General features: G+C 46.0%; 1 protein-coding gene across 1 annotated transcript; it reads right to left on the bottom strand.

Moving 5' to 3' along the window:
• Window positions 1-7,087: 7,087 nt before the first annotated feature.
• On the bottom strand, window positions 7,088-19,188 carry LOC144097748 (tetraspanin-33-like). The gene is made up of 4 exons (XM_077630385.1): window positions 18,977-19,188; window positions 14,840-15,164; window positions 12,318-12,474; window positions 7,088-7,448 (listed from the first exon to the last, which is right to left on the bottom strand). The coding sequence occupies exons 1-4, from the start codon at window positions 19,094-19,096 to the stop codon at window positions 7,088-7,090; spliced, it is 963 nt and encodes a 320-aa protein (XP_077486511.1). The 5' UTR covers window positions 19,097-19,188.
• Between the last annotated feature and the right edge of the window lie 513 nt (window positions 19,189-19,701).

Below are 19,701 nucleotides of genomic sequence, written 5' to 3'. Positions count from 1 at the left end.
TTACTTTCCACGCCTCTCTCAAGTATGACAGCCTCCACACCGTTTTCTTCGGTGTCGTGTTTGTCGTCACAATAGCAATTCTGCTTCACAGCAATGCGGCTCAAATGACACTTCTAAAAAAATTAAGAAATCTCTTTCTCTAGTGCAGATGAATTCTTGCGACCTACGCCCCACCTTTTTTTTCTGCTAGCTCGCTTCTGTACCACTCAACATTCCTACGACCGAAAATTGCGAAACCTTTTGCTAGTGCACATGCTGAATTCTTTTAATGTACCCGACGTCTTTTCTTTCTGCCAGTTCTGTTCTTTACGCACTTTATAACGACTTGTGTTAATCTGATTTAGCGAACTCTTCTGCGTATGATGTCTTTGGCTCCATTTTCACCATAGAAATCAATCGGAAATCACACTGGCATTAATGTTGGGGTCTTGTACTTGGTTGAAGTCGATTCAAAGCGAATTCTCGAGTCACCTATTTTGCTATTCTGCAGCGTAGACGCCAAAACTAAGAAGGCTACGCTTGCAGCTTCTCAAGCTATCAAAAGACTATCATCATCCAAAGCATTAAATGACACAGCGTTTCCTCGCAGCCATAGAGGGCTCGTTTCCGCAGCAACGCTGCTACTTTGTCAGAGCTATTTTTCAAAAGCCACGGTAGCCTCTTTAATCATCATCATCATCATCATCATCACCATCATCACCATCAGCCTAACTACTTCCACAACAAGGCAATGACCTCTCCCGTGTTTCTACAATTAACCCAGTCATTTGCCAGCTGTGGCCACCGTATTCCAGCAAACTTCTTAATCTTGCCTCTTTAAAAAAATGGTACTAGGGCACTCATCATGTCATACAGCGCATTCGCAGCGCTGAGAGCTTAGATCACGATTAACTGCCCTAATGAATGTGCTCAAAGGGGCCTTGGGCGCAACAAAAAGTATATCGATGCAAGAAATTTAGAGATTATTTCTAAATCGTACAACGCTTGTCACAGCAAGCTGAATGCATGTAACTGCATTTGAAATTTATTGGCAGCTACGGAAGGATGGGGTTTAATTCGTACAGCCTAACAAAGACCATATAAAGTTGTGATCAGTGAGTAGCTTCGGAGACTTCTGGATCAAGGTGGCACTCAAGATGGGAAGATGGGGGGGGGGGGGGGGGTGGAAGGGAGGGCTAGCTGCAACGTACAAGATGGCTTTCCAGTTTCTATAAAGATAAAAGTGCCTACAGCGTACAGTCCCCGGCGGCATGCTGCAATGCAAACTGGGGCGACTGTGCATGTCATGACATAATTTCAAATGTAGAGGACCCAAAAAATACAGATTTTTGTATAAAAAATTTAATAACTATTTCTTACAAAATTCTTTTAGTCACATCAAAGTAATCCCCATTAGTTGCGATGAATTTTTCAATTTTTTTCTCATTGTTTGAAGCATCTCTGAACTCTTTAACTTTGATATTTCCAGTGCCCTTTGCGAAGCTGTTTTTACCGCCTCCACATCATCAAAACGCTTCCTTTTTAAATTTTTCTTCATTCTCGGAAACCGTCGCACAAGGCTAGTTCTAGTCAATAGAGAGGATGGGGAACGACAGACCATTCCCGAGAGGCCAATTAGCGGAAGAAGGAACCAGTCCCCTGATCACCAAAGTTCCGTGCGTTTCCTCCGCACATCCTCTCGCAAGTGTCTTAAAACAATCAAATAATAGTGCTCGTTAACCGCCTAGTCAAGGGGACCAAATTAACGATGCACAATTCCATGAACATCAAAAAAGACAATGACCATCTTCTTCACATTCGACTTCACTTTTCTTTCTTGGTCTGGAAGAGTTGCGAGTCTTCCACTGGCTTGACGCTTGTTTAATTTCTTTGTCATTCCCGTAACACAAACTTTCATCACCCGTAATAACTGTGGTCAAAAAGTTTGGATCGCTTTCAATCTTTTTGAAGTCCCGTCTAAAACTCAATCGAATGTTTTTCTGATCCTGTGTTAGAAGGCGAGGAAAACATCTAGCGGAAACACACCTCATTTGCAACCGCTCAGTCAAAATCCGCTGGCACGAGCTCCGACTCGCGCCTGGCTCTTCTGAAGTTTGCTAGATTGTGAAACGACGACCAAGTTTTTTTCAACGTAGAAGAACGCCCAGAACGAGCATGGTCTTCAACACTCATCTCACCCCGTTTAAAGCACCCTAACCACACGAAAACTTGTGTGCGGTTCATAGCAATCTCTTTAAAAGCCTGTTGCAACATTTAGTAAGCTTCCGCTGCCCATTTTTCAAGCAAGAACAAAATTTCAAAAACACTTTTTGTTCTTTCAAATTTGCCATAACGACTTCGCAGTCGGGACAAAAACAGTAAAAGAAACACAGCACTACGCTCAAACGTTAACCTACAAACTGATGCCGTCTGCACAACTGTTTTGTGAAGGTCCCTACTAACCCCATCTAGCGGGAGAACTCTCTACTGCGTCTACGATTGGGAGCACGTTCTCAGTTCCGTTTTTTTCTGGATCCCCACTTCGTATGTTTTGTTTCACGAGCATCACGCCCAAACTACTGCCATAACTACCGCCAAATAGAGCGGAACGCTATGGTATGGTATGGTATGGTATGGTATGGTATGGTATGGTATGGTATGGTATGGTATGGTACGGCACAGTATAGCATGGTATGGTACGGTATGGTATGATAAGGTATTTTATGGTACGGTATGGTATCGTATGGTATGGTATGGTACGGTACGGTATGGTATAATATGGTGTGGTATGGTACTGTATGGTACGGTAAGATATGGTATGGTAGAGTACGTTATGGTACGGCATGGTATGGTATGGTACGGTATGGTACGGTATGATATGGTATGGTATAGTACGGTATGGTATGGCATGGCATGGTATGGTACGGTATGGTATGGTATGGAATGGTATGGTATGGCGGAAAATGTTCGAAAACAACATGGGTTACATGTAATGTATTTCGCCTCCATAAAAACATGGCTACCGCGGCCGGGATGCAGCACGCGTTCTCGGGTTGAGCAACCAAGCTCCTGAACCACTGAGTCGCCGCCGTGGGACACCAAAGAGAACAGCGCTAGCTGTCTGGTACCTGAACCTTTCAACGTTTAACCGCCAGCCAAAAATTATTCTGTTTCACGTTTTAAACCCGTCCTTGAATACATACGCGTCACGTAAGACCTATGTCAGGAACGCACAACAGACGGTTTAGAGAGCGCTCGAAGTTTTGCTGCACCGCTTATTTCACACTACTGTACGTGCAGCAGCTGCACTGAGAGAAGAAGGTATCAGTTCCAGTTGAACAGTTTGTCAAGGCCGCCAGTGCTTACGACTAGAGCTTCTGCACATTCCTTAGAGAAAAAAGAGTGTTCACTTATTGGAGCATGTGATATATGAAGACATATTGCTATATGAAGCAACTGAAGTATCTGCGAGAAAATCTGAATACGAGAAGTACCTGAAGACAAGAACTATCTGACGACAAGAAGAGAGCAAACATTGGGTGTAAGTAAATGGAGTATCGTAAAAAGCAGCATGCTCAAATATTCTATCTTGCCGTGATACGTGCTAGTGATAAGGATTTCATATGAACAGCTCGCAGGCTTTATATCTGCGACGTTCGTGCTATGAGTTTGCGGCTTTCATCAGCGCGGATAAACTGACGTCATGGTGCTCCGTGAAAAGGTCAAGGGCTATCCAGAGTGTTACCATCTAGTGAGACGACAAAACTGTCCTAAACGTCCGCAACAGCACGACGAAAGATAGGAAGTCCACATGAAAAGCGAAGGTCGCGAGCGTCGTGCTGTTTTATTACTCAACCGCGCTCCACTTTGCAACTATATGGTATTGGGTAAGGGTAGTTGGTTATACGAGAGCTCGGTTTAGACCAATGTTCTCTAATCGCAAACATGACTGCTGCTTGCAACGGGTGACGCTATGGCACAGTCATAGAGACGGTGACACAGTGGCCTGCATGCGCCTGTGGCACATGGTCTAGTTCGTGTAAACGCCACGAGGTGACATCTTTAGACATAACTTCACCAGCGAAAGCACGAAACACCAGAAGAACAACACAGCACAACGCTGTGTCCAGCGTTGTCCTGTGTTTCTTCTCCTGGCGTCTCGTGCTCTCGCTGGTGAAGTTATGTCTGAAATACACCAACTAGCCCACATGGTTACCTTGTGACATCTTTAAGCGGTCCAATTTTGAGCCTTACTTCAACCTTTTAAACGGAAAAGAAACGCCGACTCCATGACAAAGCACAAGCTCTCGCCTGACTTTCTTCCTCTCTTTTCGTTGTCACTCCAGGACTGTTCATTCCTTCTTTCGTTGCCGCCACTTGCGTCCAGTAGAGCGCACACGCTCCAAAAGAAAAAAACGCTTAGCGCACGATCATGTCGTAGTTGCCCTTAATGATGGCAAGCTGGCGCTCTCATTCAAAGTGTACAGTAAAAGCACTCATACTTGTCGCTATCTTCACTTTAACTCCCTTCACCCAGCCTCTCACAAGAGATCAGTGGTTGCCTCGCTTTTTCGTCGAGCAGACCGCATCTGCACAGAGCCAGAGGACGTGAAGGCCGAGCGTCCAAGAGCTCGCAAGGACCTCTCCGAACGTGGCTACCCGTTGCCTTTAGTCAACGCTGTGGAACGCAAACGGTTGTGACCCCCAGTATCTGACAGTGGCCCAGCCGCCAAAAAGCGTGCACCTGTGCCATATGTGCCCGGGATCCGCGAAACCTTGGCGCGCATCTTGCGATCTTACGACGTTGAGATGTCACACCTGCCCTCGTCAACGTAAAAGACTGCCTGCCAAAATAAAAATTTCCGGGCGTAGTGAGTGTACAGTATACCGTGCAGAGACTGTATAACCATGTGTATGTGGGTGAAAGTGGAAACTTTGTTATAAGGTCGAAACAACACCAGTATGATGTTGCAAACAAGAGAGCTTCGTCAAATGCACTCGCCCAATATACTGAAAGCAGGCAGCATGCTATAGATCGGAGCAACGCACGCATTTTAAAAAACAGAAAAAATCTCAGAAGCCGTTTATATCTAGAATCCTTAATCCTTCAGACAACCGAACACACTCTTAATCGCATGCACGGGGCACTTCCTAGTGCATGCGCCCACTGCCTAGCGCACATTTTCAAGCTTAAATAGCCAACCTTTCACGTCTGTACTGTTTGTGAACAAGGCTCTTGTGTGGGAGCCGAGACGTCATTTAAGTGTTCATTTTTATTTTGGTCGGTGTTCTGCCTTTTCCTTCGTGTACACACCCGACCAGACAGGTTTCCGTCCAACCCTTGACTTCAATCTGGCGAAAGGACAAGGAACAAGCGCCATGCGATAGCATCTAGTTTCCATGTAAACTAAGTCGTTCATGTGTTTTCTGCCGGCAATGTTTCAACCGTTCTGGCATTAGAAGGCGCTAAGATCACAAGCTCGGTTTGGAGGTTCATGTGTCGTACATTTATCTCGCCGCTGGCTTCCAGTGAATTTAGTGCGTTGTCTCCCTATGAGTACAGGGTGTCCGGTATGCGTGCAATGTGCCATAGTTGCGGTGGGTTGCGCGCTGCCCTCAGACAAACACACAACGGCTAAATGCGGGGAATAGCCACTATAAGTGAATAACCCTAAAACTAATACGTTTTTTTCAAATTCAATTTAAGTGAATGTTGTTAGGAAATATGTCAAGTAGTGCAGGATTTTTTTCTTCGCCCTGAGTAAATAATTAGCCGCAGTGAGTTAGTTACCTCTCTAAATAACTCTAAAAAAACTTTAAATGCTCAGGTGACTACAGGAAATTTCTCAAGCGCCACGAAAATGGTCCGACCCATGTCCTTTCAGAGGTAGCATTAGCGGAGTTTTTTATATGTGAAAATGAAAAATAGCGAAATTTCAAAATACCACGTGTCTGCGTGCTCCGCGCACTAGAATGCGCCACGAGTAAAGCGCTCTCAATCCGCGACCTGATAATGCGCTGTTAGATTCGCGCCTTAAGCGCTGCCTGCGAGAACTTCGCTTCGCGCTGTTTGTTCCGAAATAAGCGGCAGCGGCTGCTCAAAACGCGCCAAAAAAGAGCGTACTGTACACGAACATGACGAAGGTGGAGTAAGTGGGTTAATGCCCATTTATGCAGAATTCGTCATTGTCTACTTAAAATTCGTAGATCGCGGCGAGTCCTCACTCCACTACCAGCGCAGTGGCGCATCGGTTACGCTATTCGCCACTGCACTGGCCGGTGGCTGTTTCTATCCCATCACCAGCAGAGATTTTGCCACTCATGTTCCTCTTACCGAGAAAGCTCTCGCAACCAATAATCAACTGAACTGTCACCTGTCAGGGCAGGTTGTGATGACGCCACAAGATTACGTCACCTAGGTGGCGCAACACCCTCCTCCCCTTGGCTACAGCTGGCACGACGCTCCTCTGAACTTACCCGACCTTACCCGAGCTTACTCTGGAAAAGCAATGATTCAAAACCCCAAGGACAGCACTCTTGACGCACACGGGTGAGATGAAGCGAGCCTCCTACGAAACAAATTGAGTAAACCACCCATATAGATAGACCAAGTATCCTTTGGACGGACCCACCGTGGTTCCTCGGTGGCTAGGGTGCTGGGCTACCTAGCCGGAATACCCGGGATCAACCGCAACAGCACCAAACGCGTTTCGATGGAAGCACAATGAAAAAGCCACCCGTGTGCTCTGCGATGTCAGCGCACGTTATAGAACACCAGGCACTCTAAATTAACCCGGAGCAGCGCACTACGATGTCCCTAATCGTCCATGTGTCAGTTTAGGGCGTTAAGCCCACAATATGCAATTTATATATTTCGGAGGGTGCCACAGAAAGTTGTCAGTGAGAATATTTTGCTAAGTTCCGTTGTTGAACAGCTCCGTACCACGTGGCGTGAACTGAATGTCTAGAAATCTGTAATAACTGCCTTCTATCAATGAAGCATAAAGATCATGTGGTATATTTCAAAATATTCAAACAAATAGGATTGTTATTCAACATTATCCATCTTATACGATGTCTGCCGAACTATATTTCGAATATCAGATGCTTATGCGTGCTCCGAAGGGGGTCCCTGTGGCGTGGTGGCCAACGCACCTCTGACCTGATCGTATATCTTTCGAATTATGTGGATTTCATCAATAACGGCGTTGGTGATCATGTCAACGAAGGCCAGCACGATGACGGCGATTAGGCAGACCCCTCCGAAGACCATCACGTGCTCCTTAACATAGTGGTTCATCGCATCCGGGCAGCTCCTGGTGTAGACGTGGAACCAAGCATCGTGGTCGGACAGGTTGAGCACGTTTCTTCCACAGAAGGTGCCCGTGTTCCCAGAGCCCCTCCGGCAGCACGACGAAGGAACCGAACAGCGCTCGTAGCTAGGATTTTTGACGTCACAGTGGAAGTAGCTGTAACGATTGAGAGAAATGCTATATTTTGACAGCGCCCTTACTGAACCCAAATCCACTGTTATAGATTCAACGACATGAAAATACCAGCCTGAAGTGGCTCTGCGCAAGAAATAACTGCACTAATCTTGTATCTCAGCTTTGCCGCAAATTTGAAAACTTTCGGTGCAACTATCGGCTCATTTATGACTGCTAAATTCGAAAGATAATTACCCCCAAATATCGATTAGGTTCGAGTAACGCAACCACACTGGTACCAACGCTGGCGAGTCATTTCATTACTAGCGTGATACTGTATGGGCAGTAGCTGCTTTCAACCCTTGTCACGAAAGGCCTCCGCCGCTGACCAAAGTGCTGCTCTGTGATCTCGAAGATGGAGACACCCTGAATCGTAATCACGAAATCAGGACACCGCCCAGCAAGTTCCGCTTAACTAGGTTGTATTCTTTATCTACTTGGTCATTCGCATTATGCACACGTCACAGATCATGTTAGTGCGACATTCTTGAATGTTGAAAACCATGCACCACGTGGTGGCAGCCAAGGGAACTAGAAACACTTGTCCCGAGTTCATGCTAATTCCTGGTCGCATTGGTTAACAGTAAAACCTTATTAGTTAACAATATTTTGTTCACTGTTTGTAGCCAGGGAAGATTCTCGGGATTTTTAAACAACTGGTTGATTTTTTAGCAGTTTTAACAAAGTAGAAGAGAGGCCGTCATCAGCATATCTAGAGTAATATTTTTTACAAGTTTAGACAACATAAAGTGCAAATCTGTTTTATGTTCTCGCCTCTTCCAGACACTGGCAGGCTCTTTCTCTCGCCGTCACCTGTGCGCCCACCTAAGACTACAAACAGGCGGTGTCCCTTAGAAAGGCAGCGCGAGACGCGCAGCAGCGCCATCTGAGGACTGTCCCCTCCATGATTTTTGAAACAACTAGGCGCCGCACGGAGCAGGGAAGACGACAGAATGACACCTAGGCGAACGGACGGTCCGAAGCCATACCATTTTGCGCCCCTTAATATAAGCAAGCCAGCCAAAGTTTCGAAGCGAACTGTCGGGGGGGCACACATGATTTCTTCGAACGTTGCACTCACTGGCACTCCTACCGAAAGAGATTATTGTGAGAAGCAAAACTAGTAATTTTTGCTAAGCTCTACTTACACGGGCCAGGGAAAGCAAAAAGGTACTGTCTATGCCAAAAATAGCCAGGCAACAGAATCTCCTTATCAGCCATGAAGTGGAGGCATTGCGGCCCACCTAAAGAAAAAGGTCTCGAATGGTGAGCACAGGGGTTCTCTTTACTTTATAAAGATATTTATTTTTATGTATTTACTTCCTTTTTATTAAAATTTTTTATCTATTTATTTATTTGTTTGTTTATTTATTTACAGATACTGCCGGCCAATATATTGGCCCATGCAGGAGGGGCTGTACAAAGCACTTAACATGACAAATTCTAAAGGGATACATCAGGTTAGAGTAAATGATCACAACAACAAAATACAACTTTCATTCACCCTAGAAAATGCTCCTCGAGAGCTTTATTGAAATTGGAGGACCGAAAAATGGCCTCGGGAAGAGAGTTCCAGTCGGGAAAAGTTGTGCGCAATGGGTGGCCAAACTGCTCCACTAAACAGCTGGCAAGAAAACGTTGTTGGTTGATAACTTTTCGCAAAGAAAGCGGAGTACGAGTTCCGCACTGGTGGCACGTTTTACACGGACCTTTTTTTTTTTTCTGGTATTAAGCGCGTGAACTTTTCGCTCCTTTGTTGGTTTTTAAAACTTTTGTTTAGCTAATATAAACTTATTGCAAAGGTGGTGAAAGCAAAAGAAAGGCGGTGACTTTGAGAACATCTGCAAGGCTCTTTTGGCCACGTATTTCCGAATATTTGCTGCCGACAGCGACTAACGACCGCATCACCTATTGTACCATGAAGACCTAATTGTCTATAAAATCATTTGGACATGAATAATTACCCAAATCGGTCCTTGACCCATAAAGTCTGTTTTGGGAACCTAGACCAGCTGAAGGTTCTCCGGAAGTGTTTCGTCGGGCGAAGCCGAATATGCCAACAAGACGTTTAACATCGTAGTTAGCGAGCGCAAACCAAAGGATGGCTTCTTTCGAATTACCATCTTAGACGTGGCGCTCGCATTCAGTATGTGCAGGATGGCCCGAGTTAATGTCCTGTGATATTTTCAGTAACACCATTAGGCGTTTGGGCGATCACCGGGGATCTACATAGCGATATGGTTGCATGAGATGGAAACCAGACATGCAGAAGGGAGGCTGCACGTCTTCTTTTAACTATCCGCAGCCCACTGATCTTGTTTCTAAATGGTGACAGCAGGAACGGACTATGGCCTACTGTGATTGAATGTGCGCGTAGATGGTGTCTTCTGGAGAGGACTACGTTATACTGTGAGTGAATGTGTTTATGGATTGTGGCACTACGATGGACTGTGTTCTACTGTGACTGAATATGTGCATAGATGGGAACTTCTGAAGTGGACTGTGATGTGGACTGTGTGGATTGATTGTGTGCATAGATGGTGACGGCGGGAGAGGAATGTGTGCTATTATAAGAGACGCGGAAGGTTTTAGGACATTATTAACATAGAAGTGACGCTACGGTGGAGCAATTGCCAGCAAAATAAGCAAGGTCAACCCCACCTGAAGCATTCAACACCTCAACTCAACTCAACAACTCGACTGAGATGGACAGTCACCGAAAGTGTTTTACGCAAAGATCAGCAGAAAAGGCCACAAAGAAGGCTACTGAAGCAAACTGACAAGAAGACAAGTGTCAATTCGATACAGACACTCACTGAATGGCTAGTGGCTGAAAAATATAAGTTTCAGTGCATGTTGCTTAGCAAAAAAAATATTTGAGTAAACATGTGTTTCGAATTTAAACCTCAATACTTGAAATATATTTGCTGAATTTGGCCTATTATTTGAAAAAGGGAAAGATAGATGGCAGTTTTTGATCTTCATCTACACTGATATACAAAGCTACTGAAGTATACTAGTACAAATCTACGCAAAATTTCTTCTTCTAGGTTAACTCTCATTTTATAAAACACCAAGAAAATCTACGGCGTCAGAAAAAATCTGAAATTTGCAACTATTCGTTAAAACTACTAATTGGAGTTAAGTTTCGGGGAATCCTCCTAGGTCGAGCTTATTTCTAATAAGGTAGTAACCAGTCATTTGTATGCGCCCAAGGGCAGCAACACGGCTACAAAAGAAAGCTAGTTAGCCGTACGGCTGCAATTATGTGGATGCTAGGCAGTAATAACTTCTTTATTAAGAAGAGGGAATAGTAATTGAAATAAAACAACCCAAATGGACCCAGGAGGTTCAGTTGTGATGCAATGGGAAAATACTGGGAAGTATAGGACCTGCCCTGTGCACTCATCATCATCACTATCATCGTCATCATCAGCCTGACTACACCCACTGCAGGGCAAATGCCTCTGCAAATAACGCTGTCCTTGGCCAGCTGCATCCACCCTTTGCCTGCAAACTTCTTAATCTCATCCGCCCACCTAATCTTTTGCCGCCCCCTGCTACGCTTGCCTTCTCTTGGAATCCACGCCGTTACCCTTAAACACCAGCGGTTATCTTGCCTTCGCATTACATGCCCTGACCAAGCCCATTTATTCCTCTTGATTTCGACTAGGATATCATTCAGCCGCGTTTGTTCCCTCACCCACTATGACCGCTTCTGGTCTCTTAACATTACACCTATCATTTTTCTTTCCATAGCTCGCTGAAAGATCTCACTTGAGAGCAACCTTAAAGCTTGTGCAGAGCGGGCACCTCGGACGATCATTGAGTCTACCTCGCGTTCATACGTGCAAGAAAAGCACGGGCATTCGATGTCTACAAGATTTCGGGTCAGGCGTTCAGACCAGCTGCCAGTAAACACCGTAAGAGCCAGGCGCATGCTGACGTTTACCCACGCTTTTTATTAGGCCACGACTGTCCATCGCCATATACGTTTGGGCCTCGAACGGTAGCCGCCGGGACTGGCTGCCAGAACTGAGTATTGTTTGGTGCGGAAAGACAGATAAAGTTAAGAAACAGACCCTGCTCACTAGTTCGCGCAAGGCGTGTATTCTAACATCGCAACTGCCTAAACCACAGTTCTTCCTAAGAAAAATGAATTTAAAATTGTGGACCTCACAATAGTCCCAGCCGTTAGAAAATGTGTTCGTCTGAGTGCCCTAACCATTCTTTAAAGAAAAGTAATGACAACTGATCAAAGTGAGCGCAAAAGGTGTTCACGAAATAAAGAATTGAATAATAAGCTACGAAAAACAAAAGGTTTCCATGTTCTGTGTAACGAAAACTCACAGCTGTACTAATCCAGCGCCGCACCAAATACTCAAAGCTGTTTTCACCTATGATGGAGTCTCTCTGGTCTTCGCAACAATCATGATAATATGAGCAAGGTGCCAGTCTACATGAAAAGCTGAAATGCGCCAGTCAGGTCGTGATAATCCTGCCCTTATGTGCTGACGCGAGCAGTGCTTCAATATATTAAGAGTGTAGAGAGTGAGGAATTCAGTGAGACGACAATTTATACCAGGTCTCGCAATTTAGCCGCCCCGTCCAACTTAATCACGCTTATAGAGAGTATATAATAGGCTGGCAATTTTGAAATTGTGCACCAGACTGCCACAGTTAATGAAATAATGTGAATTGGCTGCTCGCGAAGAATTTTTGCCAGAGAGCTACCTTCGCAATTCGGCCCTTGGTGTCCAGAAGCCTGCCGTGGCTTGCGGTGTGTTGCTTAGAAATCACCAGACAAATTATAGGCGATTCGCTGCGCTACACTGCACAAAGGATTCTTACATGTTCTTGTCCCAGTCGCGGAAATGGTGGTTTGTCATGCCGCAGCATTTCAGGAATCGCTGCAGTGCGTCCACCAGCTCCTGGACATCCGGCGAGTCGCGGTAGTTGACGACTAGGTTCAGGGTCATTGTTTTCTTTATCACGCTCTTGATACTGCCTGCGAAGGCCAGTCGCCAGGAAAATTAGTGGCGGCAAAATAACTGGGACGACGTGCGTTGGCTCTTTATTGTTACTGAAAACGAATGCAAATGTAAATGGTCGGATCATATAAACACGCAGCAATAGAAAACATTAGTACGTTCTCAACTAAAAAATGAACTGACGCTTAGGTAGCGATCTAATATTGAGCGGTAACACGCCTAACATAGGTCGCCGGTTCGAATCTCTGCCGCGAGCTAGACTCTAACCTAAATAGTATGTTTATGCTGCACGAGACGCGAAATCGTATGCCACCACCAACACTCTGCTATAAACGGTTGGCCCACAAATTTTACACGAATGTCAGGGCTAGGTGGCCCAACTTTGACACCTGCAGACCGGGATATATATACCGGATCGACATACTGGAAGACTGGAAAGTTTCCTACCTCAACCGCTGGCTCATCATACAGAGCTTGCGTATTATGGTAACTTTTGTTTCGTAGCAACTTTTGCAACGGTACTAAGTAAAGATCGGCGAACCAAAACCCGCAGATGGCGTTTTTTTCGCTGAATGGCGGTAGTGGCGCCATCTGTTTTTGGCAGTCGAAAGCGTCACGTCAAGGTCGCCGAGGCGAGCGTTTCGAGAAGCGTGGCCCTTTGAATACGCCGTTCCGGCCGTTTCGTCTGCTTCAGCTGAAGCGCTTACAACATTTCCGGCTAATTGAGCGGAAAAAATATCAGAAAAACTGATTTAACCAGTCTTTACCTTTCAAAGAATATTGTTTGCAACGCTCGTCTCGGCGGTCTTGTCGGACGCTTTCCACTGCCGAAAACAGATGGCGTCACTGCCGCCATTCAGCGAAAAAACGTCTGCGGGCTTTGGTTCGCCGATCTCTACGTAGACGATTACGTTTACGCATTATGCACGGTTCAACTAAGTAAGTACCGTTGTCAAGCTTGCTACGATACAAAAGTTACCATAATACGCAAGCTCTGTGTGCAGTTTCGCCGCAATTGAGCCAGCGGTTGAGGCGGGGAAATTTTTGAAAGTCTTCACGATAAAAACACACAATACTGTAGTTTAGTTTCCAGTTGCGGTGCTCGGGTGTCCCGCTGCCGCCTGTTATTTTATCCCATTATGTAACCACTGTGTTACGATTTGTGTTATAAAGCATAACGGCGATACCCGAAACGCGAGAAGTAGAGCTTAACGCTCAAATAAAATGTTGTTGCTATGGAGGCCACCATCTTGGATTCTATCCGTTGAAACGTTTCCAGTGGAGCTAACTCTAAAACGGATAGCGCATATGCTGCGTTCCTCTCTGACTTTGCTTCTTTTTGCTTGCGGAGCATTAAATATTACAATGCGCTGATCATTATATATTACTGCGAACGAGCGTGCGTGAGTGCGTTTGTTCAAGTGGCGGATTGGGGGGGGGGGGGGGGGAGAAGCAGGGGTCCTCAACAAGCATAGTAGCTCCATCTGTGAGTAGTGATAGCTTAGCTGCTGCGTGGGAGCTTTAATCTCTTTCTAGCTCTTATCTAGGCGAACATTGATATTATTGGGCCGATTCAAAGCCTGTTCGTTTTTCATTCCAAAAAACTTTGTAAAACGCCGCAATGCACGCATTTATTTTTTCGCGACAGGCTAACAAGCACAATTCAACAACAAAAAGACAAAAGTTTGCAGTCACATATATTTCAACCTTGTGTGCTGGAACGCTAGAACTTGACGCAGGGAGAGCCGGTTGCACTGTTCTTCATAAACTCATCAAATATATACCTTCATAATCGTGAAACTCGTCCCCATCTATACCTCTCCAGCAAGAGAAGAAAATGACTGTCCTGGCCTCATACACTTCAAAGTTCAAAGAGGCACCGAAGAACCACTCCACTCAATCTCTGTTCCTAAACAAAACCTCGCTTCTTTGGCTTTTTCGGACATTGTTCACGTTCGCACACCTGAAATAGGGCTATTTTTTGCAAAGAAGGAAAGAATAGGAAAATAAGAAGCTGTCTTCTGTAGGCCGCGGAGTTATGGTAACCATTTCCAAGCCATTCATGCATCTTTTTTGTGGAAAACAGTTACAGTGGTTTGTGTCAGTTTGTGTTTAGTATCGGAGACCACCATGGCGAAATATTGTCGAAGCATGACTAGACAAGAGTTGCTTCGCATTACGCTCCGTAAATTCGCCTAGCCTTCAACGACTGCTTACTTCGAGGCTGCTACTGAAGTACTGTCCTCAATACTTTTCAGGCTAGCATATTGTTAACCCCTTCCAATAAATGAATGCATCAGATATAAGCCAAACGACTCAGCAGGGACGATGGAACTCCTAGAAGTGATCATTATCCCGATTGGCTGGAGCCTTCTCACTCACCAGGCATGAAGAAAACCAGGACGCCCAGTGCGAGATTGAGAACAATGAGGACAGTGAGGGCGAGCGAGTAGAGCCTCAGCAGGCAGGTGTTCTCGCGCAAGGCTCCCACGCAACCGCACGAGCTGACCGTGAACAGCATCAAGCCGAATGCGAAGAGGAGCGACTCCATGTGCGAAAGCAGCAGGCCCGACATGTCCAGGTGCGCCAGGATCCGCTCGTCTCCCTCAGAGTCCCACGAGTCCACGATCATCATCACTGAACCCAGCATGAGGAATGCCCCCACGCCCCAGAGAGCCAGGTTGAGTCCCAGAAGAGGGAAGCGGACCTTGTCGGGGTAATGAATGCTCATGTACTTCAAGGTAATGGAAGACAGTAGTATCTTTAGCGCTCTGGAAGATTCACAGATAGCCACGGCTAGTGAGTGAGTGAGTGAGCGAGTGAGCGAGTGAGTGAGTGAGTGAGTGAGTGAGTGAGTGAGTGAGTGAGTGAGTGAGTGAGTGAGTGAGTGAGTGAGTGAGTGAGTGAGTGAGTGAGTGAGTGAGTGAGTGAGTGAGCGAGCGAGCGATTGCGCAGTAATCGAGCGCACAAAGATGATCGACTAGTCGGTTTAGTATTTTGTTTAAAAAGCACTTTTCCAGGTAAAGCTGGTAAACAGAGATCGGACGGCAAGATTTGAAAATCCGAATGCGTATAGCAGTGTAGTCAGAGTGTATTTAGGGTAGAAAAGATTCATAGATTCATTAAGCGGAAATTAGAGCATCAGCCAGCTTTTAGGAAGGCATGCACATATTAGAAATGGATATAAATCAGAACTTCCTAGATAGTTTCCAAAACAGCAGGCAAGTCCTAACGTGACGCTTGTGAAGGAAATGGATTTCCAGCTCGCTGCTAATAAGTGTTCTCTTTATGTCCAACAATAATGGAGCACTGAGAACAGCTGATGCTGGCTTCTATCGACGGATTACCGCGTTATAGTAACAACGACGCACTTTCACTGAAATCTGCATGGAGCTACACCCACTGTTCTTTTACCGTTTGCAGTCCTATAGGCTTGGGATGGTTGATCCATGATCAAAGAAAATACATCGTAAGAAAAGGGACAGAAAGACATGAGAGACGGGCAAGAAGACAACGGTAGTGCTCTGCTTCGAACTGCACTTGGCATGAGTTTTTTTCCTTCAAAATTGAGGTCACCGTTCCGCACAGACCATAAAAGATATTGCCGCTGTGGTGGCTCAGGGGTTATGACGCTTGGCTGCTGCCCAAAAGACGCCAGTTTGATCCCGGTCGCGGCGGTCGCGTTTCGATGGAGGCGAAGTGCTAGAGGCCCGTGATCTGTGCGATGTCAGTGCTCAATAAAGATCCCCAGGGGGAAGAAATTATCCGGAGCGGTCCACTAAGGGGTGTCTCACAGCGTGAGTACTTTTGGGACGTCAAACCCCGTAAAATCAAAGCCATGAACGATGTTTGACTTCACGTCCGTACTCGTCAGGCCGTTCTGTAACCAACCTTATTCAGCCTAAATGACTAATATTGTATTTACCAAAGGCTCTAGTTTTTCAGTGCAATCATTGCACCTTGGCAGTGCAAGTGATCTCTCAGTGCGGCCTCACAATCCTTAACAGGGGTGTGCCTGTCGGGGACAATCAGTGGGCTAGCAGACTGCCAGGATATACCGGCCCACCTGTGTCGCCCTCCTGCAGCGAGGTATCCCAGCAGCCAGAAGGCCGGCATATGTCCTCTGTGCAATTCTTTTAACTGATACAGCTCACATCTCTCGAGAGGCATATTACAACGAGATAATGATAGTTACTCCATTTGCTCAGTCTTCAAGCCACGCTATTGAGCTGCGAAAGAGGTTTTTCTATAGTTTGGTATCGCATGGCTTAATATAAAGAGCCCTGAAACCTTTCATATATCCATGAAATCGTATAAACGAACAACTTAGCAACACATGCAAGATAGCAGGTATGTCGTCTAAGACCACCTGGAGAAAGGAAATAACCCGGCGCTTCAGCTACGAATGACCATCACAAAAGAAGCGCCTTTTTTTGCTGCTTCAGCCACAAAAATTTCTAGCAATCTCCCGCCGCCAAAATGAGGTTTAAGAACGGGCTCGCATCGCCAGCTAATCCACCTCCTCACTTCGAGACGAGCCTGATGGTGCGAGTCACCTTATATTATTGTCAAACATTATTTTCAAGAATTTTCGGGGTGTCTGAAACGCAACAGCTAACCACTATACATAGCTATTGTTTGCTCGTATTCAATCTGTTACCATTGTGGCGTTTTTGAGACCTCGACAGCGCATCGTGTCTGTCTATGGCACTCGTGCACTGCGGCACAGATGTGCCCAAAGCGTTATCCTTAGACGATGCTAACAAAAATGAAATTTCCTGCTTTGCATGTGCAATAATCCATCTGAAAAAAAAATCAAGGCACTCGATCAGCTTTATAAAAACAGGTACCCCTGGAGAACTAGCGCACTCTTAAAAGTAACTCCCTTGCTGTTTCCTTGGTTTCAATCAGCTTTGGGTTCTTTCCTACACACGTCGTCACGGGCTGCTCATGTCGTTGCGGTTGCGTGCTCAATGTAAAGTTATTAGATATATACCCAAATCCCATAAAAGATAACTGTGTGCCACACGAGTCAATTAGCACAGAAAATGAACACCGCTGATCCTCACGGCGGTAGATGTATCGGGACTTTACACACCTTCGGAATACCTCCTTTCAGATCCGCTTTATCGCATCTCTCCAATTCAGAAAAAAAGGTCTTTCTCCCTTTATGCCCGAAGGGACACATACATAACCACTATCTATGAACACATTACTCATTAAATACAAAAATCCAAGCTCAAACTACATTATCACTCCCGGGACCCCGATGAAGACAAAGTAATATATCTGCATGCTATTTTATATCTTCACTTCTCGTGTGTGAGCGGTTCACCAGTAACCAAAACATTTCCCTCAAAACATTGCTTGAGGAAGAAATACGTGCATGTCTCTTATATAATAATGCACTCCATATTTGTGATCTCGGAGTTAAACTCAGAGTTAATAACAATCGGTGCCGACATAAGTGTCGCACTTAAATACTTCTTTTGTACCACGTGCGAATGCACTAGCTAGATACCAGGCGACCAACATATGTGTTATCACTGTGTCGTTATGACGAGCCCTAAACGCGATGCTTGAAACGGATTCCCTGTGATGAATGGCCTCTTTCAACGGTCCTCGGACACTGCTCATCTGTGCAGCCCTTGCAGCCTCCGACACAACAGATATTCTCTATTTAGAGCAGGAGCTTCATTGTAAATATCAAATTGTGGGGGAGCGCGAACCAAGCTCCAAGGGTAACATGTGTTGTAAGGTGCCTATTAGTGCAGAGTTCCTTATTCATTTCAAACGCTGTGTACAATTGCAAATCACACCACTTTAGCGCTTTTGGCATCGATGGTATTGTATATGGCATTGTATGGCATTGTATGGTATGGTACGGTATGCTATGCTATGCTATGCTATGGTATGCTATGGTACGGTATGGTATGGTATGATATGGTATGGCACGATGTATTGGGGACAGCAGTAGCCAAGACGCGGCTTCGACGGCCGGAGCAGGCGAAACTGCATCGCCGCGCCGTCTAGCGATGACTCGTCTGTTTCGAGATCGAGGAACTAGGACGCGCGGGCGCTCCTGCTTGATATCTAACCAGACGATTTATCGCTAGATAGAGCAGCAATGCAGTTTCGCCTGATCCAGCCTGCAGATGGGCAGTGGAAGACGCCGTAATGGAAGGCTGAGGATCAATTTCGAGTTGCTGGGGATCATTAACGAGCGCTGACGGCACACAGCGAACCGACTTTTTTGCACTTCGCCTACATAGAAATGCCACCGTCGTGAACGGCATTTGATCCCACGGCCTTGGGTTCAGCATATTTCACCTAACTGCTGACCCACCGCGTAAGTTAGTGCAAGCCTAACGCACAACAGCAGCACATATTTCGCTAAGCAGAGAGACTCAGACCGCTATCCGTAAACATAAGTGGCAAAGATGAAGTTAGACTGCGACCATAATTTATACTTTCCATGCACTAACCTCAGGTGAGCACTCCCCTCCCCCGCGATCTTACCGCTGGGTTGACGTCGAGTAGTAGTGTCTTGTCCCTCTGTGGACTGCGGCTATGTCCCGACTCGTGTGACAAGCCAGATTCCGAGCTACCTTTCTCTTGCTTCGCTGTGGTTTCGGACATGGCGCGAGTCTCCCCCCAGCTTTCACGTATGGGAACAGGGGATCAATGGCACTGTGTTCCAAAAAGCCTTTTTGCCTATATCCCTGGACAGCCGCCGATAGAAAGCCTGCGGAGCACCACAGAACGTCGTCTTCTTAATCTCCGACTCGCGGACAGTCACGCTGGGCGGCACTTCATCTTTTTTCCCTAAATTGAGCTCAACAGTTAAAATGCATAAAAAAACTGACGGTGAATAAATATTATCTTTTAGAATGACTACAAGTGAACCTATCTCAGCTTGATATTTCCTTGAGTGTCGGTGAACTGTGCAATCAGCTGCCTATGCGTTATATTTCAGATGGTTGAATGTCATGATAAGTGCGTTTCGCCTTAGAAATGTCTACATAATATTTAACTAGTAACGTGTGTGGCTCCCGGCGGCATTCGGCGCCGGGAGCCGTCGGACCGCGCTGGAAGCCGCCCAACACGTCGGCGGTCAGGCGCCGCTGGAGTGTAGATGGTCGCGTTTTGCCGACGTGACGTCGCCGTGCCACGCGCGCGCGTTACGTTGGAGTAAAACCGCGCCTTAAGGTAAGGGTACCTCTTGTGCTCACCTTTCGAGAACT

The sequence above is a fragment of the Amblyomma americanum genome, chromosome 7 (genome assembly GCF_052857255.1).
Source record: "Amblyomma americanum isolate KBUSLIRL-KWMA chromosome 7, ASM5285725v1, whole genome shotgun sequence".
Classification (NCBI taxonomy): Eukaryota; Metazoa; Arthropoda; class Arachnida; order Ixodida; family Ixodidae; genus Amblyomma; species Amblyomma americanum.
The sequence above is the reverse complement of the archived record's forward strand: the minus strand, read 5'-3'. Positions and strand labels throughout refer to the sequence as shown.

What these genes read in the sequence shown, in the direction of transcription:
- LOC144097748 (XM_077630385.1), bottom strand. Translation starts at nt 19,096, where the DNA reads ATGTCCGAAACCACAGCGAAGCAAGAGAAAGGTAGCTCGGAATCTGGC. An exon ending in TACTCGACGTCAACCCAGCG is followed by an intron (nt 15,165 to 18,976) that starts GTAAGATCGCGG and finishes TACCCCGACAAG; the next exon opens with GTCCGCTTCCCTCTTCTGGG. An exon ending in CCTGGTTTTCTTCATGCCTG is followed by an intron (nt 12,475 to 14,839) that starts GTGAGTGAGAAG and finishes TGGCCTTCGCAG; the next exon opens with GCAGTATCAAGAGCGTGATA.